At 40.5% G+C, this 24,081-nt stretch overlaps 1 protein-coding gene across 1 annotated transcript in view; it reads right to left on the bottom strand.

Annotated features, from left to right (window-relative positions):
• The window catches only part of LOC122797034 (histamine H3 receptor-like), a 406,192-nt gene that overhangs the window by 299,125 nt on the left and 82,986 nt on the right, over positions 1 to 24,081 (bottom strand). Inside the window, exon 4 of the mRNA XM_044065806.1 lies at positions 10,930 to 11,096. Coding sequence (XP_043921741.1) covers positions 10,930 to 11,096 — 167 coding nt within the window. The remainder of the gene's footprint in view (positions 1 to 10,929; positions 11,097 to 24,081) is intronic.

The following is a 24,081-nucleotide window of genomic DNA, read 5'->3' as shown; positions in this document are numbered from 1 at the left end:
TACTCAATCTGGTGGATCTTTTTAAAAAGGTCACCAAAGCAATGAAAGAAGGCAAAATGGTACACACCACATACCCTGATCTGACCAAACCTTTTGCTGTAATTCCCCAGTCATGCACAGTAGAAAAGCTAAATAAACTGGGAATAACCCCCAGTGTTACCCAATGGATTGCCAACTGGCTCACAGATAGGACAGAGGAAATAAAAATAGGGAAAGTTACCTCCAAAAAGAGACCACTCAAAAGTGGAGTCCCCCAGAGTTCTGTTTTGGGGCCTCTCCTTTTTTGGCATCAACTTTACTGAAGTGAAAACCATTACCAAAGGACTCTTGCTCAATGGGTTTGCAGATAACTGCAAGCTAAGAGTGGTCACTGAATCCCCAAATGACTTAGCCATCCTGAAGGAAGGTATGTCCCAAATAAATTACCTGTTCTAGAATCATGGACTGAAACTAAATGCCAAAAAATGCATTATTGTATCCTTTGGGAATTCATCTACTTCAGACAACTACCTCATTAAAAATACTCCTGTAGAGTTGACACAGTTGTTCAGGATTTGGGAACTTGTTTGGACAGTGACCTAACTTTTGACCAACATGTGTCCATTGTTGTAAAAACAATAATTCTGTATTGCACAGGTTATAAGCAAAGTGATTGGGTCTAGATCTAGGGGTGTCATTGTCCCTCTTTACTTATCTCTCATTAGGCCAATCACTGAGTATAATGCCACCTTTTGGCATGTATCTGTCCAGATACATGCATTGACTGGAATGCCCACAGAGAAACTTGAAAGGATATAAAGCCTAAACAACACAGACCAACTCAAAGCCTTATCACTATAACTGTTTTCCAACAGAGTGCTACCAGGTGATCTATGACTGGCATACAAGGCATCCTCTGACCCAATACTAATGGATTTACAGAAAATCATAAAGTCAAATGTCATCAAAAATAATTGGTCTAGGGATTTAAACTTCTTCTGCAACATCAGAGTGGCTTGTAGTGGCAGGTTTAACTTGCAGAGGATAACACTGCTCTGGGACAGACTCCTCATCGACATAAAACAAAGTTCATCCCTATCCATATTCAAGCACAACTTAGGTCTATGGATGCAAAGCAGAAAATTTAACTTAGTACTGTTCCCTTGTACTACTAATGGACAGAGGCAGCTCCTAAATGCTTTATGCCATGCATGGGTTCCCTCATATTTTCTATGGTATCATCGCGGTTATTATCATCAGGGGTAATATATAATTATCAACCATAGTATGGCTATGTTAGTCTCTAACCAAATGTACCTATGAACCTGTGAATCTACAAATTAATAATTGTGAGGCTTGGCAAAAAGGGCATAGTTATTATTATAAAATAAATCCCAATTTCTAAAAAGATACCATCATTATTTAGTTGGAAACTGTAGTAGACAAAAATTAAACTGTGACCATTTTTATCCAGTTGAATCAAAAAATGCATATTTAATGGTCCATGTAATTCTAAACAGCATGTCTGGTTACTTCAGGGAGATCACTGTATTACATCATATGTCAGTGATCTCTCTCTGACAAATTATTGAATATAACACTGCCTTCTAGAGATTTCAAAAGAGCTTGAAAAGGTACAATTATTCTTCATTTGAAAAAGAATGTATTGTGGAAAATGTCATATTCAGAAAAGATTCAGAAATTGATATTGTATTTTGTTTAGCACATGCTATTACAGTGACCTCTACCTGGTTTATAAGGCAACATCTGATTATGTTTCAAAGAAGGTCTATCGCATGAATACAGTACTAGAGGAGCTAACATCATAATGAAGAAGCTAGTATTAAAAATAAAATTCAAAACACAAAAAATGACATTCGCTAGACAAAGTCCAAAGTTTTAGAATTCAGTTTCTGTTACAATCGCAACAAGACCTTCATTAACCTTGACTAAAAAAAATCTTGATGCATATATGAGAAGTAGAAATTTTCACCATGGAATTATAACAGTGAAGCTTTTTGAAAGCCAGTGGTAATAAACCTTACACTCCAACTTATGATGCTGTGAAAATGCAACTTAAACCACAGATATTCAGTTTGAATAAACCATGTCCTAGGCCTCAAAGTATGTGGTACAGCTGTGACCAGATGATGAAAACATCCTGCCACAGTGGTAATTCTAGGATCTGCCACAAAACACCCACAGGAAGGGACACTGAGGAACTCAGGCTTTAGACAAAAGATCCTAGATTTAGTGAGTGCCACCAGTATGCATTTATATATTTTAAAACAAGGAAGATGTACTTGGACTATGGAAAAATTATACTTCTGGATGTTAGGCCAACCATCCATTGCTGGGGCTTTTAATAAACCTGTGTTAGCTTGCTACAGAAGAAACAGCAGAGACTGAAATAAGAAATAAGTAAGGGGCAATGGGAAATGATAGGAGATGAGGCATAGAAGAAATTGAGAAGGGGATGAAAAGGGGGGAAAAGGTGTTCTTCTATGCCACTGCAAAATCTGTGATTTAATTTGATATATTCTTCCTATTTGTGCTTTTAAACTTGTATTAAGAAACTCTGGGTTTTATATACATGCTTGTAAAATGCCAAACTCTGTGCACCAAAGCAATGGGTCTTATGTTCTTTGCATTTGCAACTGTATCTTTCTGACTGATGCTATAGGTGATATATATTTAACTTGTGTGATTACTCTGTATTTTCCTGTCTGACCCAGGTCATGATTAAACAGGGTCCATGGATCAGCCCACTTACTACTTAGTTAACAAACCTTATATCTATCTATCTATCTATCTATATATATATATATATATATATATATATATATATATATATGTATAGAAAGAGATGTGTGTGTGTGTGCGTGTGTGTGTGTGTGTGTGTGTGTGTGTGTGTGTGTGTGTGTGTGTGTGTGTATGTATATATATATATATATATATATGTGTGTGTGTGTGTGTGTGTGTGTGTGTATACACACACACACACACACACACACACACACACACACACACACACACACACACACACACACACACACATACGCATTTGCATATATACAAAAACATAACAGTATCAGTGTCTGCTTAAGCAAAATCAGGGGTATAGTAGGAGCTTGAAGATACCAAAGATAATATTACTTGATGGTCTCAAGGATATGTTGATATATCATTAGGAACCTAGGCAGCATGCATTAAAAAGGTAGGGAAGTGTTGGTCGCTACTGTGAAACGTGTTGAGCAGCAGAATGAACTTTTCTGAGGAACTAAAACAGGGAAAAAAAGTGTGCCAGACCAGCTACAGTTTAAAATAAACAAAGTGAAAAGAAATAAAAACACATATACAACAGTTCATGACACCAAGCAATACTTTTTGTTAAAAATAAAATAAAATGAAAATTAATCATTGTAGGTATTGTCATCTTAGCTAGTAACAGGTTTCATCATATTCAGATGTAGAATTCACCTGTGATTCATTATATAATAAAATTAAAATTACCTCCTCAAAGAATTACCAGTCAAAAGGAGTGTCGGTGTGTGAGCAAAACAGGTCTATATTAGAACATTGAATATTTAACAGTTTGAATCACTAAAGATTGACCTTTAGTGATCGAACTGTTAAAACATTGAATGTTCAGAAATAAATAAATAAATAAATGGTGTAGGTGGGGGGGGCAAGCCCCCCTGCACCCCCACACCCACCGCTACTTAAATATACCAACTCCGAGACCACACTACATAGAAGTAAATGGAAATCTCCCTTACAGAGATTTCCGTTTACTTGCTTGATGTTCTGCAGTTTTGCTATTCTTGTGTAGACAATGTCAGATTCGACATTGTCGGCTTTCGAGAATGTAATATAGACCCATGCAAAACTATACTCTAACTCAGCAGCAAAATGTTTTACTCCAACAACCATCTCCCTTCCCTTTACATGGTCCAAAGCTTTCCTTATTATCTAGGAATAAAACATCATCCCATCATCCAATAGATGCTTTGAGTGTCTCTTATTGATTAAAGGAAAATAACATTCAGTGGTATTGTAATCACTGCCCATACCATGTAGTCTGAAACCTGCATACTGCTATACCCTTTTAAAAGATATGATGCATTACTGCAACATCTGTTACTCAAAAACTAGGCTTGCATACTGTCTCGAGGATTCAGAAATGGCTATAGATAGCATTAAACTCTAACTTGGAAGTTTTACTACTAGCAGTAATCCTTTCTGATTCATTGACTGCCTTACCTCTGTGATTCTGCACAGTCCATAGAATTACTACAGTGGCCTGTCTTCCCTAGCTTACTTTAAATGCTAATGAGGCTTTCGGAAGGAAAATCCTATGATAATGAGCCATGTGATCTCCTCCAGAAATGCACTCGGTAAGTTATTTACATCACCAAGTCATTCATAGAACCTAGTCGGCTAAATAAATCAACACCACCAGCCGCATTAAGTAAAATGATCAAAAATTCAGATTCATCCATTAATTTTAATGGGATAATCCACTTTGAAGTAATTGCAGGGGGTTTTATAGGATAGGTAGTTGTATGCATGTGTGCATTACCAACGGTAATTAAGAATTTCTAAAATAAACCTTTATGTTTTCTAAACAACTGTTTGCAGTGGTCTAACATTACTGGTTTTAAGTGATGTATATCATTTTGAAAGTTTACTGAAGAAGTTTTAGTATCCAGCTATGACATTTCATAGTTTCATAGTTTCATAGTATAGTACTAGGCTATCTGCCCTGGGGCATTTGTAAGCCTAGCCATAGTGATGTGGCTTTTGCCACCCCATGAAGTGGTACAAAAATGTACAGAATAAATCTAGAATACTGTGCCTCTGTCTAGTAGTGACACAGTGAAGGTCCCCTTATATAATAGAATTAGTTTACTGTGCCCCTGTCTAGCAGTGACACAGATGTGACCCCTGGGGTAAACTTACGATCTCCCATCCACTCATCAAGATTTCTCTTGAAGAGAGTCAGTGAGGGGCTCTGCCTAATACGAACTGGGATCCTGTTCCAAAGCATGGGAAGCCTCTGGGTTATGAATCTATCCATCCAGCATGTCCTATTCATACTTGTGCCGAGGTTTAAGTCTTTAGCTCTCGTGGTCCTGATGGATTTGGATTTTTTGAGGTGGAGCATGTGCATCAGATCCTGATTGGACATGGCCTTGTACATCAGGCAGAGATCACCTCTGAGCAGGTGGTATGCTACTGAATAGAGCTGAAGTTTCTTTAGTCTGGCAGAATAAGACATATGTTGGAGACCCTTGATCCTTTTGGTGAGGTACTTTTGTGGTCTCTCCAGCTGTTGCAAGTGCCGGGTGAGGTACATACCAAATGGGGCATTGTACTCAATCATGGGTCTGATGAGGGAGGAATATAGGGGTACAATGACATCCTTGGATCTGGATGTGAAACCCTTCATGATGAGGTGTGCAAGGTAGAATGTTTTTCTAACCACTTTGGCAACGTGGGTGTCAAATGAGAGGTTGCTGTCTACTTGGGTCCCTAGGTCTCTGATTACTTTTTCCATACTCAGTGGGTTGCTGTCTATGTGATAATTTCTGGGTACTTTGTTTTTTCCAAAAGGGATGACTATACATTTTTTGGCATTTAGTTTAAGGCCGTGACTACGGCACCAGCTGTCCGTTTCAGTGAGGCCTTTTTGTAGGATGTGTGTATCTGCTGGTGTATCGACTATGGCACCTAGTTTGCAGTCATCTGCGAACTTTGTCAGCCACAGCCCTCCCAAGTTTGCTTTAACATCTGAGAAATAAATGCCGAACAAGAGGGGTCCCAGGACAGATCCCTGTGGGACACCACTTGTGACTGGCTTTGAGTCTGACATTGCTCCAGCGATTTTAACTTTATGGGTTCTGTCCTTTAGCCAGTTTGCAACCCATCTAGTGACATAAGGGTTTACTTTTAAGCTGTTTAGCTTATCTATGATGCCTGAGTGGGGTATTGTGTCGAAGGCCTTAGCCAAGTCCAGGTATGCTGTATTTGCTTTGCCCTCATCAATGGCTCTAGTGACTGTTTTGAAAAAGTCAACCAGGTTTAAAAGGCAGGATCTGCCCTTTACAAAGCCGAACTGGGTGGGGTCAAGTGTCTGTAGGTCCCCTATGTCTCCATTTATGAGTTCCATAATGATTCTTTCCATAGCTTTGCAGACCAGGCTAGTCAAGCTTATGGGGCGGTAGTTTCCAGGGTCTGTAGAGGCACCCCCCTTGTGGAGTGGGACCACTGTTGCTGTACGCCAGTGTTCAGGTACATATCCCAAAGTAAGGCTAAGGTTAAATAGCATTTTTATGTGTGGGTTTAGCTCCTCTTGGAGTTCACGTAACACGCACCCCGGGATACCGTCAGGTCCCATTGATGCTGTGTTTTTTGCTTTGTTTAGGGCAGTTCTCACTTGGACATCTGAGATGAAAGGGAGATTACATTCAGCTGGGATAAGATTTTCTTATTTTGGGGGTGAAGGAGGCGAGAAATTTGCACTGAACCTGTCAGCCAGAATGTTAGCAATATCTGTGGGTTCAATGTATTTTTTGTTGTTGTGAACCAACTCAGAGCATATCTGAGGGTTTCCGCCCAGGTTTCTAACATAGCTGAAGAAGGCTTTGTGGTTATCTTTAGTGTCCTTAGCGATTTTTCTCTCAAAGCTTGCCTTGGATATTTTTATGAGAGAACGTAGTTTTCTGCTAATGTTGATCAGAGATGTCTTCCCTTCATGGGATTTCGCTCTGATGTGCAGTAGCTTCCTTCTTTTGTTATACGATTTGTTTATGGCTGAGGTCCACCAGACAGGACGCTTACATTTGGTGGAGAGGGATTTGGATTTGTTTGGGATTGCATGATCCATGCATTCTTGGAGATGTCCATAGAAAGCATTTGTGAAGGATTCAGCATTGTGGGATGTGGTATCCACTGGTACAGTGGGCTTAAAGGATACCATCTCAGTCTTAAGAAGAGTGAAGTCTGCTTTTGAGAAGTTTTTCACTGTGGTCTTTTGTGCTCGGGGTGGAGGTGGGATATGTATATCCAGGGTGATTAGTTTGTGGTCAGATCTCACTAGTGAGGGGTATACTTCCGGTGTGGAGCATTTTGTCCCCATGTTTGTGATGATCAGGTCTAGTATATTATCTACCCTAGTGGGAGAGGTGACTAGTTGTTCCAGTGCATTTGAATTTATGAATTCCAGGAACCTTTGGGCTAGGGTATTAGGGCTAGAATAATGTACCCAATTTATGTTTGGGTAGTTAAAGTCTCCCAGTATGATGGTATTTTGTGATACATTCATATCCTCCAATGTCTTCAGGAAGGTTGAGTAGAGTTCTTGAGATTGGGAGGGTGGTCTGTAACATGCTACCAGTTGTATAGCAGTTTTGCCTATGGTTAGTTGCACCTGTATGGTCTCTGATGCTTCATGTGTTGCTACTAACCTGGAGGTGTGGGTGTCCTTTATGAATATGGACACTCCCCTCCTTTGTGGTTCGGCCCGGGTTTTGGGGCCGAAAAGCATGATACGAGGTATAGCCTGGTAGCGCTGGGGTGCTCTCAGGAGCCTTGAACCAGGTTTCAGTTACTGCACAGACGTCAATGTTCTCCATGCTGAGGAGTGCATCAAGTGCCTGCATCTTGAGATTTAGACTTCTGGTGTTGAGCAGCATTACCCTTAGTTTTTTTCCATTTTTGTTTTCTAAAGTGGTGGGTTTATCTTTTGAGCCTTGCCTAAAAAAGGCACTATGGGGGTGGCAAGAGCCTTAGTCAATATCCGGAAGCCCAGTGGTGACAGGTGTAAGCCATCCCTTGTGAAGCAGCGTGGCTTGTCCAACATATCATCCCAGGCAGACAGACATTGGATCCCCTTAGAATGACACCAGTACTTGAGCCAATTGTTAAAGCTGATCATCTTGTCTTTGTATTGTGGTATCATTCTTGGTGAGGGCAAGATGCTGCTCAGGGTCAGGGTCATACCAGCCTGTGCTACATAATTGGAGAGCTCCTCTATGTCTCTTTTCATGTAGTCCAGGGAGGTACGTCTCAGGTCATTCACACCAGCATGGACAATGACGGAGTCATATTTGTACTTGCTTTGGAGTGACCTGAGTGCGTGTGTTATGTGACAGATCCTAGCTCCCGATAGACAGCTCACAGACACCTTCTCCTTGTTCAGCCTGGTCAGTGGGACATCAGTGTGTCTGACTATGGAGTCACCTATTACTAGTGTATCAGGCAAGGTGTTTGGCCTTAAGGGCTGCGATTGGTCGACACACTGATTTATTGAAGTATGTGTTGCATGTGTTTTGTTTTGAGGTGGTGGATTTTTGAATGTCTGCTTTGGGAGCCTCTGTTGTTTTGGTAAGTTTTTTATTAGAGCCTCCGAGTATGTCTTTGTGTTTTTATGTGTTTGGTTTGCAGTTGTGGTAGGTCTATGTGGGACTGGGATTGTTGTGTGTGTGGTTGCCATCTCCCACTGTCTGGTCATGCCAGCCCTGAGTTGAGAGAGTTCAGCCTCCAGTTTGGCTATATAGTTGCATCTCTCACATGTATTTGTGTTTGTTGGGAGGAGGAGAGGGTTGTCTGTGTACATGAGACAATTGTAGCATTGTCTCAAGATGCCCAGATTGACCAGCTGAACTGGAGACGATGCCAGTAATCTACCACTCGACATGCTAGAACAGTATAAGGGAGTGGTATACCTTTAAGGGAAGTGGGTATTCACAGGGGTGGTAAGTAGATGTAGTGCTTTACTCAGTACGAGAGTGCTTACTTAGTAGAGAAGTATTGAGAACAAGTGCTAGGCTTATAATACAGTAAGTAGTCTGGTTATACTAAGAGTAGAGCTTCGGAAAATTTGAAGAACAGACTTGGCGGAGCCAGAAAAAGTTTAACCTTGTTTAACTGGTGCTGCACTATGCGTACGACCGCGCAATGCCGTGCAAACGCGGATTTTAAACAGTGAACTACAAAAGAGCTGGAAATGGTCCCAAACAACCAATTACTACAGCTTCTTGTGCTGAGATCACTTCCCCCAAGGACAGGTAGGCTGCTCAAGGCTCCCCACTCCCACTGGTGAGCAAAGAAACTTCCTTCTATCCAAGTAAGGTAATGGACAACACAGGAACTACACCACAGCCCAGAATACAGCAATGCCTGTAAACTGGTCTAAACTAGTCGAGGAAGGCAGAAAACAAGGATTATTTTTTTGTTTTTTTGTTTTTTTGGTAGAAACACACAGAAAATGCAGAAACCGTGTTAAATTAGTTACACAGGCTAGCACACTTTAGTGGGCAGCCTCCACAGTTAAATTAAACAAACAAACAAGCAAACTTTCGATCAAATTCGACTAAAATGTAACTTTAAGTGCAGATTTTAAAATAATGCAGCAATCAGTTAAATAACAGTTCAGGCTAGTTCAAAGTAAGCTACAGAAGCTATTTCAAGTGAAAAAAAGCAAAGATACTTAAATCCAGAAGGTAGTCGCTTTTCTGAGTTCCCTGCTGCTAGGACCACTCTGTAAACCCACGTGGAGCTTGTCTGAACAGTATAGCCAGAAAAAAATGCCCAGAGGCGGATTTTAAACAGTGAACTACAAAAGAGTTGGAAATGGTCCCAAACAACCAATTACTACAGCTTCTTGTGCTGAGGTCACTTCCCCCAAGGACAGGTAGGCTGCTCAAGGCTTCCCACTCCCACTGGTGAGCAAAGAAACTTCCTTCTATCCAAGTAAGGTAATGGACAACACAGGAACTACACCACAGCCCAGAATACAGCAATGCCTGTAAACTGGTCTAAACTAGTCGAGGAAGGCGGGAAAACAAGGATTATTTTTTGTTTTTTTGTTTTTTTGGTAGAAACACACAGAAAATGCAGAAACAGTGATAAATTACTTACACAGGCTAGCACACTTTAGTGGGCAGCCTTCACAGTTAAATTAAACAAACAAACAAGCAAACCTTTGATCAAATTCGACTAAAATGTAACTTTAAGTGCAGATTTTAAAATAATGCAGCAATCAGTTAAATAACAGTTCAGGCTAGTTCAAGGTAAGCTACAGAAGCTATTTCAAGTGAAAAAAAAGCAATGATACTTAAATCCAGAAGGTAGTCACTTTTCTGAGTTCCCTGCTGCTAGGACCACTCTGTAAAGCCACGTGGAGCTTGTCTGAGCAGTATTGTTAAAAGTTTTCTTATTTACAAGGATTTTATTTGTGTGCATTTTTTTCTGTGTATATATATATATATATATATATATATATATATATATATATATATATATATATATATATATATATATATATATATATATATATATGTGTTCATCAATTAGTTTATGCATCTTGTCATGACAATTCAACCAGCATGTATGCATTGCTATACCACAGTGCAGAAAGAAAAAGGAAATACATCCCTGATGAAAATGGGTAGCTTTAAGAAATATGCATAATGTTCTGAAGATAAAACTGTACCATTAAATAAGATTTAAGAATTGTATTTTAATTAACAGAAATAACTGTTTTACTTATGTCAATTTGCATAAACTTTGCAGAATTTTCTTTGAAATTTTCAGAGGGCAAAAGATAGATCATGCAACCACATAAAGTACTAATACTCTTATAGTAAGATCTTAAATAAAATATGAGTTGATTCCATAAAATCATTTTATCGTACTTAACTCTCTGACAGACTATTTTTTGATCTGCTTATAGTTGCTTTGCAATGAATGTCATTAGTATTTAACTGAGTATGATGTAGACAGTAAATGCACTTACCCACAACGTCTTTAAAAAATTACATTTCGTGGGGAAAACCCAACCAAAAAAATAATATGCATTTCAATGAAACCACTGAAAATGGATTACTGTGCTACTTTGTTTGCAAAATGTGCTGTAATATCAAATGACTGTGCATTAACACTTACCGGATTAGTGACAGACAGGTGTCGATCATAACTGATAACAACAATGTTAAACACTGAAGCTGCGCATGCTGTGTAGTCTGTTACTATACAAAATTTGCAAACTGCTCTTCCAAACATCCAAGTTCCATATAGCCCGTAGGGTATATTAAAAGGAATGGAGACTGCACCTGAAAAAAATAAGATTAAAAAATACCTGCTAAAAATTTTTATGACTACAAGTAAGAATATGTGTCTGAACAGTCTATATTATCTTCAAAAGGCAGGGATAAGGACATCATTTATTATTCAAATCAGGCGTGTTTTGAGTCTGCCTTCTGCGATGGCTACACACAACATAAAAGCATAATGATAGTCATAGATAACTGTGTCCTGCACTCCTCTTGGACTTGAATTAGTGAATCAAGTGCTCACCTCCTCGCATCTTCCAAAAATGTTCAATAAAATAAATAAGTTATGTAGTGAATGCCAACAATATGCCTCAAATATTAAGACAGACCTCTCCAAAAAAGCATGCCAGTCAAATGCTACAGTTCATTCATACAGTTTGCATTTAAGAAACATGAACATGGTACATCACTTTTTGACATCAGGTAATAATGCAGAAACAGCTGAAATATTTTTGCTTTTCTAAGGTGGAGGATATCATCCTGTTAACCTTTGCCCTTCAATGTTTCAGTGCATTGATATAGAAAGATATAATGATGATGGGAAGGGTTTAGGGGAAGAGGGACAGCTCTAACTACTATTGAAAATAAGTTGCGTAGTGACTCCCAACAATATGCCTCAAATGTTAAGACAGACCTCTCCAAAAAGTATGTCAAACAAATATTACAGTTTCGCATTCATACAGTTTGCAGTAAAGAAAACATAAACATAATATATCAGTTTTTGATATGTGATAATGCAGAAGCAGCTGTAAAGTTTTTGCTTTTTCTGAGGAGCACATTTTACATAAGTCATAGCTGCAGGAAAGTGAGTGGAGTGATGTACTCTGGGTCCATGCTGTGTGCTAGGATAACAGGATCAACACTATAGAAAGGGAAGAGATGGGGAAATAAATGACGCAGCATTGATTATAATTAAGCAATAATCCATGACTGGGTATGGGTATATCAATTTTTATCCATGGTTGGCATGCTTTAATCACGAGGGTTAATTCTGATATACCCACACCCAAGAGTGGATTATAGCTATTTTACAATACCATTATTTAATAAAGAAGTTGCTTGCCTTTCTTAGGTTCATAGGTATGTACTAGGCTGTCTGCCCTAGGGCCTATACAAGCCTAGCCAAATGAGGTACCCTGGCTTTCGCCACCCAAGAAAATTATTTTCCTGTGCCCCTGTCGAGCAGAGCCACAGCAGTGATCCCCAGGGTGAATTTCCTGTTTCCCATCCAATCATCAAGATTTCTCTTAAAGAGGACTAATGAGGAACTTTGCTTGACATGAATGGGAAGCCTATTCCAGAGCAAGGGAAGTCTCTGGGACAGGAATCTATCCCTCCAGCATGTTCTGTTTATTGTGGTGACAAGGTTTAGGAGTGTGTGGCTCGGAGAGATTGGGATTTCTTTAAATGTAGCATGTCCATTCTTAAATAATGTCTTTGAATAAGGGCACTGAAATGTTCCTCTGCCTTTTTACTTCTTTACTGGTGTACTGAGCATGCATGTGGGACTTGCATCTTCATGCTTTCGTAGTACATCAGTGAAGTGTAGTAGAACCAATGAAGAAATGATCATTTCTATTGCTTTTTTTTCTCTGTTGAGATTTTATGAGGGATAGTACAGCAATAGAAAAAAATCAGGCATGTTTCTGTCTACTTATGTTTGAGAACATACCTGATTTATTTTCTGCTTTGCTCTGTTCCTCAGTCAATTCCAATAGAAAGTCCAGCCGCTCAATGGTACTTTAGCAGCTAGACTTTACTCTCTTAGTGGTATTACATGTTCAGTTTGCAATAGGCATGCTGATTGGGCTGTTTTGAATTCAAATGAACTGTTATTGTATAATACCTAAGTTAAACCAGGTAAACGGACATGTTGAAGCAATTAAGGCACACAATATGTTGTATACACTGACAGTGGAGTGTATGCTGAGGACATGCTCCCATAATTCAGGGAACTTGCCATGGGTGTGTATAGAATACTATATGCAGCATTAAAGGCTGGGCACAATAATGTAGGAAGCACTGGCTGTCAGTGTGCAAAAAGATACAAGTAGAATAGTAATGGAAATGGAAAGGTCATAATAGGAAATATACATTTTACAAATAGGAAGAAAAATGCTAATGTATTTGTTTATTAAATAATAATAGGATGAAGGAGGAAACATGAAAGGTATGGCAGGAAGGTACTTGAATGGAAGTTGTAAGCGATATGATCCAGAATGGTAACCATTTTAAATGTCGGAACCTGCTAGACAGAGCCCCAAAATAAGGAGTCTGAATGTCCAAAAGATCAGATTTCTGTATACCAAGTCCAAGATGACATTTATTGGACTATTCCTTTTTCTCTGAGGTATGGCACTCTCAGAGTTGGTATATATAAGTTCAGAAGGGGGGCACCCCCACCTTATTGGGAGTAGGAGGGGCTTATCCACCTTTAAAAAGAAGTTTAAAAAGAAAAGTGATTTTCAAGATTTTCTCCTGTGTTTTCAGTCTTTTTTTTCAGCTCTCTGCTGACATTTCAATAGGGAGGCATTTAGAACACTTCTTAGGGAGTACTTATTCACAAAGAGGTTACAGTAGGTTTGAACAGTTTGCCAGAAGAGGGGAAATAAAGTGCAGCATGAAAGAGTGATCTGAAAAGGCATGGAACAGACAGAGTGGTAAGGAAGAGCTTAGTAACAGAGGGGATGCAGTATATGAGAAAATAAGAGCAATCAGATACACTGCCCAAAGAAAGGCAGTCAGATTCATGAACTTATACAATGGTACCATAAATAATTAAAACCTATATATATGTATATATATATATATATATATATATATATATATATATATATATATGGTATGGCCTGGTGTGAGCAAGCACTACTGTGTGTTATGTAGCATACGGGCAGTTTATTTGTTCTGAAGAGCACTGCATAGCAGCACTGCTCTAGTATAGCAAGCTGACATGAAAAGTATAAATAAATGAAAGAATAAAAATAAACATAATAAAGGAAATAGGGGAGAGGAAAATGAGAAAATTAGAACATGCTGTTAGTGTATGTGCCTTGGCGAATAAGACTTAAGCAATAATGAATATTTAGCAAATTATATCCTCATATATAGCTTGATATAATTCCAGCTTAGCATAGACTGCAAAATAAATCAGCTCCATGAACTCCCACAGTAAGCAGTTTGACAAGTACTTTACTGAATTTGAAATACTAGTAAATAGTATAGCGCCAAAGTGTCATCATCATCATCATCAGTCCCTTTTTTTCACACTTTCTATACAGAGTTGGAACATTATGTCAACTGCCCCCACCTCTCTCAATTCAGTGTGCTGTCCTATCTTCTTCAACAGTCAAGTCAAGTTGGTCTTCTGTCAAGCAATCCATCCACATCTTTTCTAGACATCATTGCTTCCTCTTGAATTCTTCCTCTCCCCAGTTCCTCTCCACCAAACAATATTCTGCTCTCCCAAAGTTGCACCTGAACCTACCATAATCTGTTTTCTTAGACTTTTTTTTTTTGTAACTGGAGCTTATTTAGCTTCTGTTATGGAGTTTTCAATTATCCATCTGTCCATAGTGTACATCCTACCAGAGATCTCAAGAACTTCATCTCCATGACCTCTAGGTTTCTCAACTTTTCTTCTTTCACTGCCCAGGTTTCTGTACCAAGCAGAAACATGGGTTGCACCACTGTTTTGTCTACCTGTCTTAGCTAATGTACTATCATATAATATAGGAACAAAACATAAGTGCCCTGGAAGCAGCGTTCATCAAACTGAGTAGGAATGCAATAATATGTAGTGCATGATAGTTACACATGCATCCTTTCCATCAGGAAATACCACTCTGCCTGCATGCACATGATAACATTGCATCTGCCTTGTCCAGGTAACAGTGATACAAATTAGCATCTCTACCTTAACCTGTTAACTACATGTAATTGGGTATTGGTGCTCAGTTCGCACCATATGTTCCCTGAATCAAATACATGCTTTATAAATGTGCACATTAATCGGTTAAGCAACAGGAATAGTCATGAAAAAACAACATACATGATATGTAGGCCACTTACCTAAACGGCCCTAAACATCTCATGTAATGGATGCTACATCTATGAAGTAGGCAACTATTAATTAAAAAGCCACTAAATCAAGGAGCCCCAAGGATGGGTACCTGACTTTACAGTCAGCTGTAACTAGAGGTGGTGTATATGTGTACTTGCATTGTAAGCCCTGTTTCAATGCAACACCTGTCAAGCACTTTAGAGGGGGAGGTTTATATGTATATATATATATATATATATATATATATATATATATATATATATATATATATATATATATATATATATATATATATATATATATATATATATATATATATATATATATATATATATATATATATATATATATATATATATATATATGTATATATATATATATATATATATATATATATATATATATATATATATATATATATATATTTATATATATAGGGTCTATAACATATGAGCGAATCGCACAAATTGCGAATGCTCATAATATCGATCATACCAGACCTCGGACTTCCTATTGTGGGGGTCTGTGCCCCTTATACCCCCCGCTAAATATATATTCCAACTCCGAGATCGCACTACACTGAGGAAAGGGGAAATATCCCATTCTTCACTATACTGCAATCTCAGAAAAAGCACTTCGATGTCTGGTACGTTCGATATTATGAGCGTTCACAATTTGGGCGATTCGCTCATATGATACAGACCCATATATAAAATATAATTTAATTGTATGTATGTGTATATATATATATATATATATATATATATATATATATATATATATATATTTATATATATGTATATATATATATATATATATATATCTATATATATATATATATATAATATATATATATATATATATATATATATATATATATATATATACATATATATATTTATACATATATATATATATATATATATATATATATATATATATATATATATATATATATATATATATATATATATATATATATCTAGCTCGAATACACATTTGTCAGACACATAATTAACCTAAATATGTTGACCTAAAATGCAAATGATCAATAACACTTTTGTGTGAAAATATTTGATCTAATCATATTTAATTGACAGATGAGAAGTAAAGGCAGACACAATCAGGAAATATGATGCTGTATGGAACATAGTGTCCACCAATGGAATGTGTTAAGCAGTGCAACCTAGATGCACATCTGTCTGGCACATAACATAGATCAGTATTTTTTCATTGTAATTCACTGCTGGGTACAATATATCAGTGTGCACTGGCAGTGAGCCCTTGTTTTTTTTAGAGATTTCTCTCATCTATATAAACATTTTTTTTTGGGGGGGGGGCTTGCCACCCTGCAAAATCACTTGAAGTTGACTTTTCACAAGATCACAAACTCAACAACTCTCCCTGCTTATTAGTATGTTGTCGATGTTCTTTTTTCAGACATATTCCCCAGGATTCAGCAAGCTCTGCATGGTGTGCAGGAATAGTGCAGGTGCTCCTGGAAGCAATATGGCCACCGTGCAATCCAGGAATAAGCTCCAGGGTATGCACAAGCACTCCTGCACTACTCCTGCAGGGACACAGCTCCTGTATGCAAATTACCCCATTTGCAGGTGAAAACTATGCAAATGAGGTGAATTTGCGATTCAGGAAGCTGTCATCCAGCCATGCAGGACTAGTGTAATGTGTAGAAATGTACTTGGTTAGTAACCGAGTACATTTCTGCAAACTACAAAACGGAGTCATGACAGCTCCAAATAAAGGGTGTATACTATGTGTAAAACATGCCAATGGCCAAATATATGGCCACTGGCATGGAAAACAGTTGGAAAAAAAAATTTTTTTTTTACCGATTTCTGCTGTTTAAGTGTAGTTACAGCTGTGCGCAAACAGGATCGGGATGAAAAAAAAACAAAACTGAAATAAGCATTCTAACCAAAATCACTATTTTGCGATTATACTCAATGGCAGGCAGATGACAACATGGTCCATGAATAGTGGTTGCTAAGGAGGAAGGCTCAGTGTGGGACCTGTAACTGCATTAGCAGGCAATCCTATGCAAATGAGGGGAATGATACTGCATCCCAGATTTCCCCTCACTGCTAGCCAGCACCCAACTGAGTTAGTGCAAGAATAGCATGGTTCAAGCCTTAGAGTTAGCTGACATCATAATGGTTTGTGTCAGGCATACTGTAAGCATATTGGAGCCCTGTGGCTCGGGTTTGCCCTTAGCTTAGCAGAGCTAAGCAAGGGGGTGTGTCTGCAGCTGCCTAGCACTCTTTACATTGCCTAAGCAGGTGTGCGTGCTGAGCACCAGGTTTTAAAGGAAAAAAAAAAAGTAAACCAGGAAGTAGCAGCACTGTGCACATTTGAGCACTGTGTTTGCGTGGTGTGCCCCCGGGCTTAAACAGGAAGGCAATGGGAAGGGAAAACAGCAGTAGGAAGGTAATCTAGGAGAGCTAGCATAGCTGGCAAGTGAAATGTATCAGAATCAACCAATTACACAGGCAGCAGCCCAGCACACTACTATAACTTATGCAAACACCTTTCCCTCTGTTTTTCCCACATACTCTACACCACCAGTGTACACAAGTGGGGAAATTTTAACAAACTAAAGCAACAAAATGATAGGGGTTGCAGCAGCTATCATACATCAACATGTGGAAGAGGCTGTGGGTGGTGAGAATGAGAATGCTGTTGACTAACCAACAATGAGGAGACAGAAAAGAGTGTACAGACCCAGGGTAACCTACCAGGGGCTATATGAACTGGAGATAGTGGAGCACTATAGGGTGGACATGGAACTCCTCCAGCAAATTGTTTAGCTTTGCCGGCCACAACTGACACATAGAACTAACAGAGGGGAACCCATCCCAATGGATACCGATGTATATGTAGGCCTAAGAATGCTAGCCACAGGTACCTTCCAAAGGCCAACTGGGGATATCATGGGGATATCACAGGCATCAGCATCCAGGGTACTCCATCAGTTCCTGGATGCCATGTCAGCACATGCCGGTGAGCACGTATATTTCCTCAACACCCATGAGGTGTTGGGCACCAATATGTGTCTCTTCCACCAAATAGCAGAATACGCTGAGGGAGTGGGTGCTATAGACTGTACACATATATGCATCAAAGCACCACCCAGTGAGCAGGGTAGGGTCTACATCAACCGCAAGGGCTTCCCCTCCATCAACTGCCAGATCATGTGCGATGCCCAGCACATTATAATGAATGTGTCTGCTGGCTCCCCTGAAGGCTATCATGACTCCCACATCTGGCATCTGACACAGTTGTACCAGAGATTTGCCAGTGGGGACATCCCTTATGGTCACCTAGTGGGGGGTGCTGGTTATGCACTGGAGCTGTGGCTGATGACACCCATCAGAAATGCACACCCACCTGAACAAGAACTCCATAATGAGGCATATGCACAGACCAGAATCATAATAGAGCGTGTGTTTGGGATGCTCAAGTCATGGTTCTGGTGCCTGGACACATTCGGTGGAGCCTTGCAGTACTCACCATCTACATGTACCCAAATTGTCATTGTATGTGCCATGCTCCACAATATGATGCTGCAGAAACAGCTGCAGCAGGAACATCATGGGGCAGGGTCACACAGCCCCCCACCATTGCCAAGGCCTGCACAGGCACAGAGTGACTCAGAGGAGGAGCAACCTGAGTCTGCCCCAGTAGGCAGAAGGAGGCATGCCCAGTATGGCCTGGCCTTGGCAAAGAGGCAACGCAAAGCGCATACACTTGGCACAGTATGGACCCAGGGAATGCCACTTCTCTCTGACTCTCAGATACAGTAAAATGGATGCCAAACATGACACTACCTGTGCTGAACCATTTATATGGAGTGTACTATGTGCATCCTACATAGTCAGCCCTTCCAGCACCATCTTCAATACTGGCACAGCCACAAGGTAAGTCACTCTTCCTACCAATTGCAGAATGGAGTAGTATGTGTTGTCACTTGTATCTATGGTATGGATCTGAGCATGCAAGGCAATTGGGAGGCTGAATGGGATGCCATCAGATAGTAGACACCTATAGTGGCAGCATGAGATCTGTAACAACTACTGGTGTCATCATAGTAGCCAGTACTAGACAAGGTGACAAAACCCACTGTAGGAAATGTGCTGAGCCACATGCATTTCCATATGACACACACACATGCCAGTCAGGGAGGCTCACATACCCAACAACAGTTTCAGCCAGCAGGACAGGTGTAGACAAACACAAACAAATGCTGTGCTAAGGCCTCTGAGTGATGGGTATGGGTAACACCCCCCAGGCCTACACAAACAGACTACAACAGGTCAGGCAGTGGGATATTAGTTCTGAAAGGTAAGAAGTCAAAAACTGAAATATACGTCAATCAAACCTAAGACCTGTAGTACACTGATATTCCCCTAGTCAGTATGATAGGTTAGAATACAGAATGAAATGGAGTCCCTGGCATACCAGTACAGCCATAACAAATGTGTACAAGTGTCAGGTGTGCCCCCCACCAATCCTATGTAGAAATGTAGTAACAGTTAGGTATGCCCCCCCACAATCCTATGTAGAATTGTAGTAACAGTCAGGTGTGCCCCCCCACAATCCTACATAGACACGTAGTAACAGTCAGGGGTGCCCCCCAATTCTATGTAGAAATGTAGCAACTGTCAGGTGTGCCCCCCATTCCTATGTAGAAATGTAGCAACAGTCAGGTGTGCCCCCCCACAATCCAATGTAGAATTGTAGTAACAGTCAGGTGTGCCCCCCCACAGTCCTACGTAGACACATAGTAATAGTCAGGTGTGCCCCCCACAATCCTACGTAGACACGTAGTAACAGTCAGGTGGGCCCCCCAATCCTATGTAGAAATGTAGCAACTGTCAGGCGTACCCCCCCATTCCTATGTAGAAATGTAGCAACAGTCAGGTGTGCCCCCACACAATCCTATGTAGAATTGTAGTAACAGTCAGGTGTGCCCCCCCCCACAATCCTAGGTAGACAAGTAGTAACAGTCAGGTGGGCCTCCCATCCTATGTAGAAATGTAGTAACAGTCAGATGTGCCCCCCCCATTCCTATGTAGACACATAGTATCAGTCAGGTGTGCCCCCCATTTCTATGTAGACACATAGTAAAAGTCAGCTGTGCCCCCTACAATCCTATGTTGAAATGTAATAACAGTCAAGTGTGCCCCCCCACAATCCTATGTACAATTGTAGTAACAGTCAGGTGTGACCCACCCACAATCCTATGTAGACACGTAGTAACAATCAGGTGTACCCCCCAATTCTATGTAGAAATGTAGTAACAGTAAGGTGTTACCCCCCAATCGGATGTAGACACGTAGTAACACACAGGTGTGCCCCCCAATCCTATGTAGAAATGTAGTAACATGTATGTGTAGATATAATAACAATGGAGCACAGATTACCTGAGCTGGCCAAGGTAGCAGGATAGATTGTAGCATGTGTACACTATGCAGGTCTGCGTGTGTTAGGTTGGTGTGTGTTGTATATTGTGTGAGAGTGGTCAGTATGTATGCATGGTGAGGTTTGTCCTGGTGGCCATTGCCTAGTACTGCCGATGACAGGGCCATGTTCTCACAATTGCAGTGCCAAACACAATGCTTCCCAGTATAACACAATTCAGCAGTAAGCCATAGTAAATGTTTGGAAGTAATATGTGTCACCATCTGAAAGATGGACATGTCATGAATGTCAGCCCAGATATACAAGCAGTACACAGGGGGAAGTACCCCAGACAGACAGTGTATAATATGTAACTGTCAAATGGACACACCCTTGGAGTTGTACATACAGGTTTGCAGCACATTATCTGGGTTTGTAGTAGGGAATGTCATCTGGCCAAGCAATGGCAGACCACAAAGGTAATAGGAATGATGTATTGAGAAACAGCTGATGTCCCTGCATAAGCCAGCATAGGATGAATGCCACATGCACATCTGTGAGTCAGATGCAAGTAGTGTCCGTAGCACACATGCACCCAGCTCACCCCACCACCATATCCCTGCTGTTGGGAATGAGTACAGTATGACCCCCACCTGTGTGTGGCAATAGCGAAAGAATGCACCATGCAGAGCAGGTGTCCTATGCAGGTGGTTCCCTAGCATGTAAGCAGCACCCTGCCAGCATCCACACCACTGGAGCAATACTGACAGAAAGTATTGGCATGAACACCTTGTGCACCTACTCTGTCACTCGAGGGGAATATAGTGTATCACAGTCTGGGACTGTAGGACTGACAGAATGCAATGGCCTGTTACAGCTGGCCTGCATCACTACAAAATGACCTACAGTCCTCTGCCAAAGGCCTATGTCTCACCCATACTGCCAATGTATGTTATGTCATGGACTCCCAAATAACAACATAACATAGTCCACAGAACCCAAATGCAAGGCCATGTGGACAAATCACAGTAACATGTCTACCATGTCCTACTGTATGAACTGTGGACCAACACCAAATTACTGATGTGATGAGGTGATAACTATAGGGAAATTATCAGATAATTTTCGCATAATATGTGGAAGTGGATAGCATAATAGAGGGGGGGGGGTTGGGAGCATCAGCGGCATGGAGTGTGTGAAGTCCGAAACTCAGCCGTGTGCACATACTATCCATTGCTGCAAACACAAGAATGGGTGGCTACAAACCTACTCGTAAACCGCTATGTGTAGTGGTAAAGTCCAGAATTATGACGCCTGCCTCCGGGTAACCTGTATGAATCTGTACAGCTGTGAGGCATAGCCACAGCAAGATATGGCCATACTGTCACGTCAATCAATGTGCAAGCATGGGATACTCTGCCACCACTGTACCAATGTGCTGAACCATTTACACAAACCCAGCAGCAAGTGTCTGCAGCTTCCCCTCCAGAATGGCATGAGTGTGCACGAATATGTAAGCTGCTGACCACAATACTGGACACAGCTGCATGCACCCTGTATTCCCCAGGACATCACTGCAAGCAAATATGTCTACCTGACAGTACTTGATGACATAAAACATCACAGTGTACAACAGTACATATGTCTGAATATCTCTCCTAACACCAGGACCATATAGCTGAAGCAGCACAGACACAATTACCTACAGTAATCCACAATCCTTTGCCCATCGTGACCCCATATTGTCAACTGATCTACACATATCCTGCAGAAACGGTTTGCTAGCTGTAGGTGTAGAACACAAAAGTCTGCACTGGAGTACACAGTACCTAGAATGGAGTCACACATTCAATACAGAAGGTCATACTGGGCATGCTCCCACACTTAGAGACACGAAGGCCATGTTAGACAACAAAATACTGAAAGGTCATACTGGGCATGCTCGCACACTTAACAAAATGAAGCCCATGTCTGGCAACAACAGTGGACCATGCATATTTGACAGTCACAGATGTTAGTGCATACACTCCTCATTACACACCAGTCATGCTTTGCACAAACATTGGATAGGAATACATACATATGTCCAAGGACAACGCACTATAATAGGCCAAAAGTACACATACATAGATGTGTGGAAAAGAGTGACAGTGACAAAGAGCCTTCCATCATGAGGCCTGTCCCACCCAGCACACATCCAATTGGCTAAAACCACATGATGTGCAAATGTCAATCATTGTAGACATTTGCATCTGAAATCTCTCAGCATTTTAGTGTCTGTTGTGCTAGTGCTAACTGTACAACATGGCTGTACAAGTCAGTAGTCATCTAGTAGTTGTATACACGTGCCTGCAGAATATAAACCTGTGTGTGCCTTAGTGTGGTGTGTCTGCCTCTAGATGAATGGGTTCTGGCCCATGCACACACACTGCACTTCCCATTGCCCTACTATGGCAAGCCTGCTGATGTCTTCACCTTGAAATACACCTTTGGGGAAGTAGTAATTCAGTACTCTCCATGGCGCATCCTATAACTGTGTAATGCTGTAGCGTGATGTACTAGTTAGGTAGGAGTTCTAATCCCAGGCATGGCAGCTGCGTGTGTGTGTGTTTGTCTGTGTAGGGATCAATGCTTTTTAGGCCAGTCAAACTCACTACAATGTCAAATGCCCTACTTTGGCATGACTGCTGATGTCATTCACTTTTGAAATACACCATTGGGGAAGGAGTACCCAGTACTCTTTGTGGTGTGTCCTATAACTGCATAATGCTGTAGTGTAATATACTAGTTAGGTAAGAGTTCTACTCCCAGACATGGCAAGTATGGATGTTTGTGTATTTGTGTGTGTGGTTGTTGGTCTGGGTAGGGAGCAATGCGTTTGAGACCATTCACAGTCAATACAACCTCCAGTGCCCTTCTTTGGCAAGCCTGCTGATGTCATTCACTTTGAAATACACCTTTGGGGAAATAGAAAGCCAATAATCTCTGTGGTGTGACCTATAACTGCATAATGCTGTAGTGTGATAAACTAGGTAGGGAGGAGTTCTATTCCCAGGCATAGTGTGGATGTTTGTGTGTGTGTTTGTTTGTCTGTGTATGGAGCAATGCTTTTATGGCCATTCACAGTCACTACAACCACCAGTGTCCTTCTTTGGCAAACCTGCTGATGTCATTCACTTTCAAATACATCTTTGGGGAAGGAGTAACCCAGTAATCTCTAAGGCATGACCTATAACTGTGTAATGCTGTAGTGTGATAAACTAGTTAGGTAGGAGTTATATTCCCAGACATGGCAAGAGTGGATGTGTGTGTGTTTGTTTGTCTGTGTAGGGCTCAATGCATTTGAGGCCATTCACAGTCATTACACCCTTGAGTGTCCTTCTTTGGCAAGCCTGCTGTCATTCACTATGAAATACACCTTTGGGGAAGGAGTAGCCCAGTAACTTCCGTGGAGTGACTTATAACTTCATAATGCTGTGGTGTGATAAGCTACTTAGGAAGGAGTTC

The sequence above is a fragment of the Protopterus annectens genome, chromosome 3.part0 (genome assembly GCF_019279795.1).
Source record: "Protopterus annectens isolate FY-2018-M chromosome 3.part0, PAN1.0, whole genome shotgun sequence".
NCBI lineage: Eukaryota > Metazoa > Chordata > Ceratodontiformes > Protopteridae > Protopterus > Protopterus annectens.
Note: the sequence above shows the minus strand (reverse complement) of the source record. Positions and strands in the feature narration are given on the sequence as shown.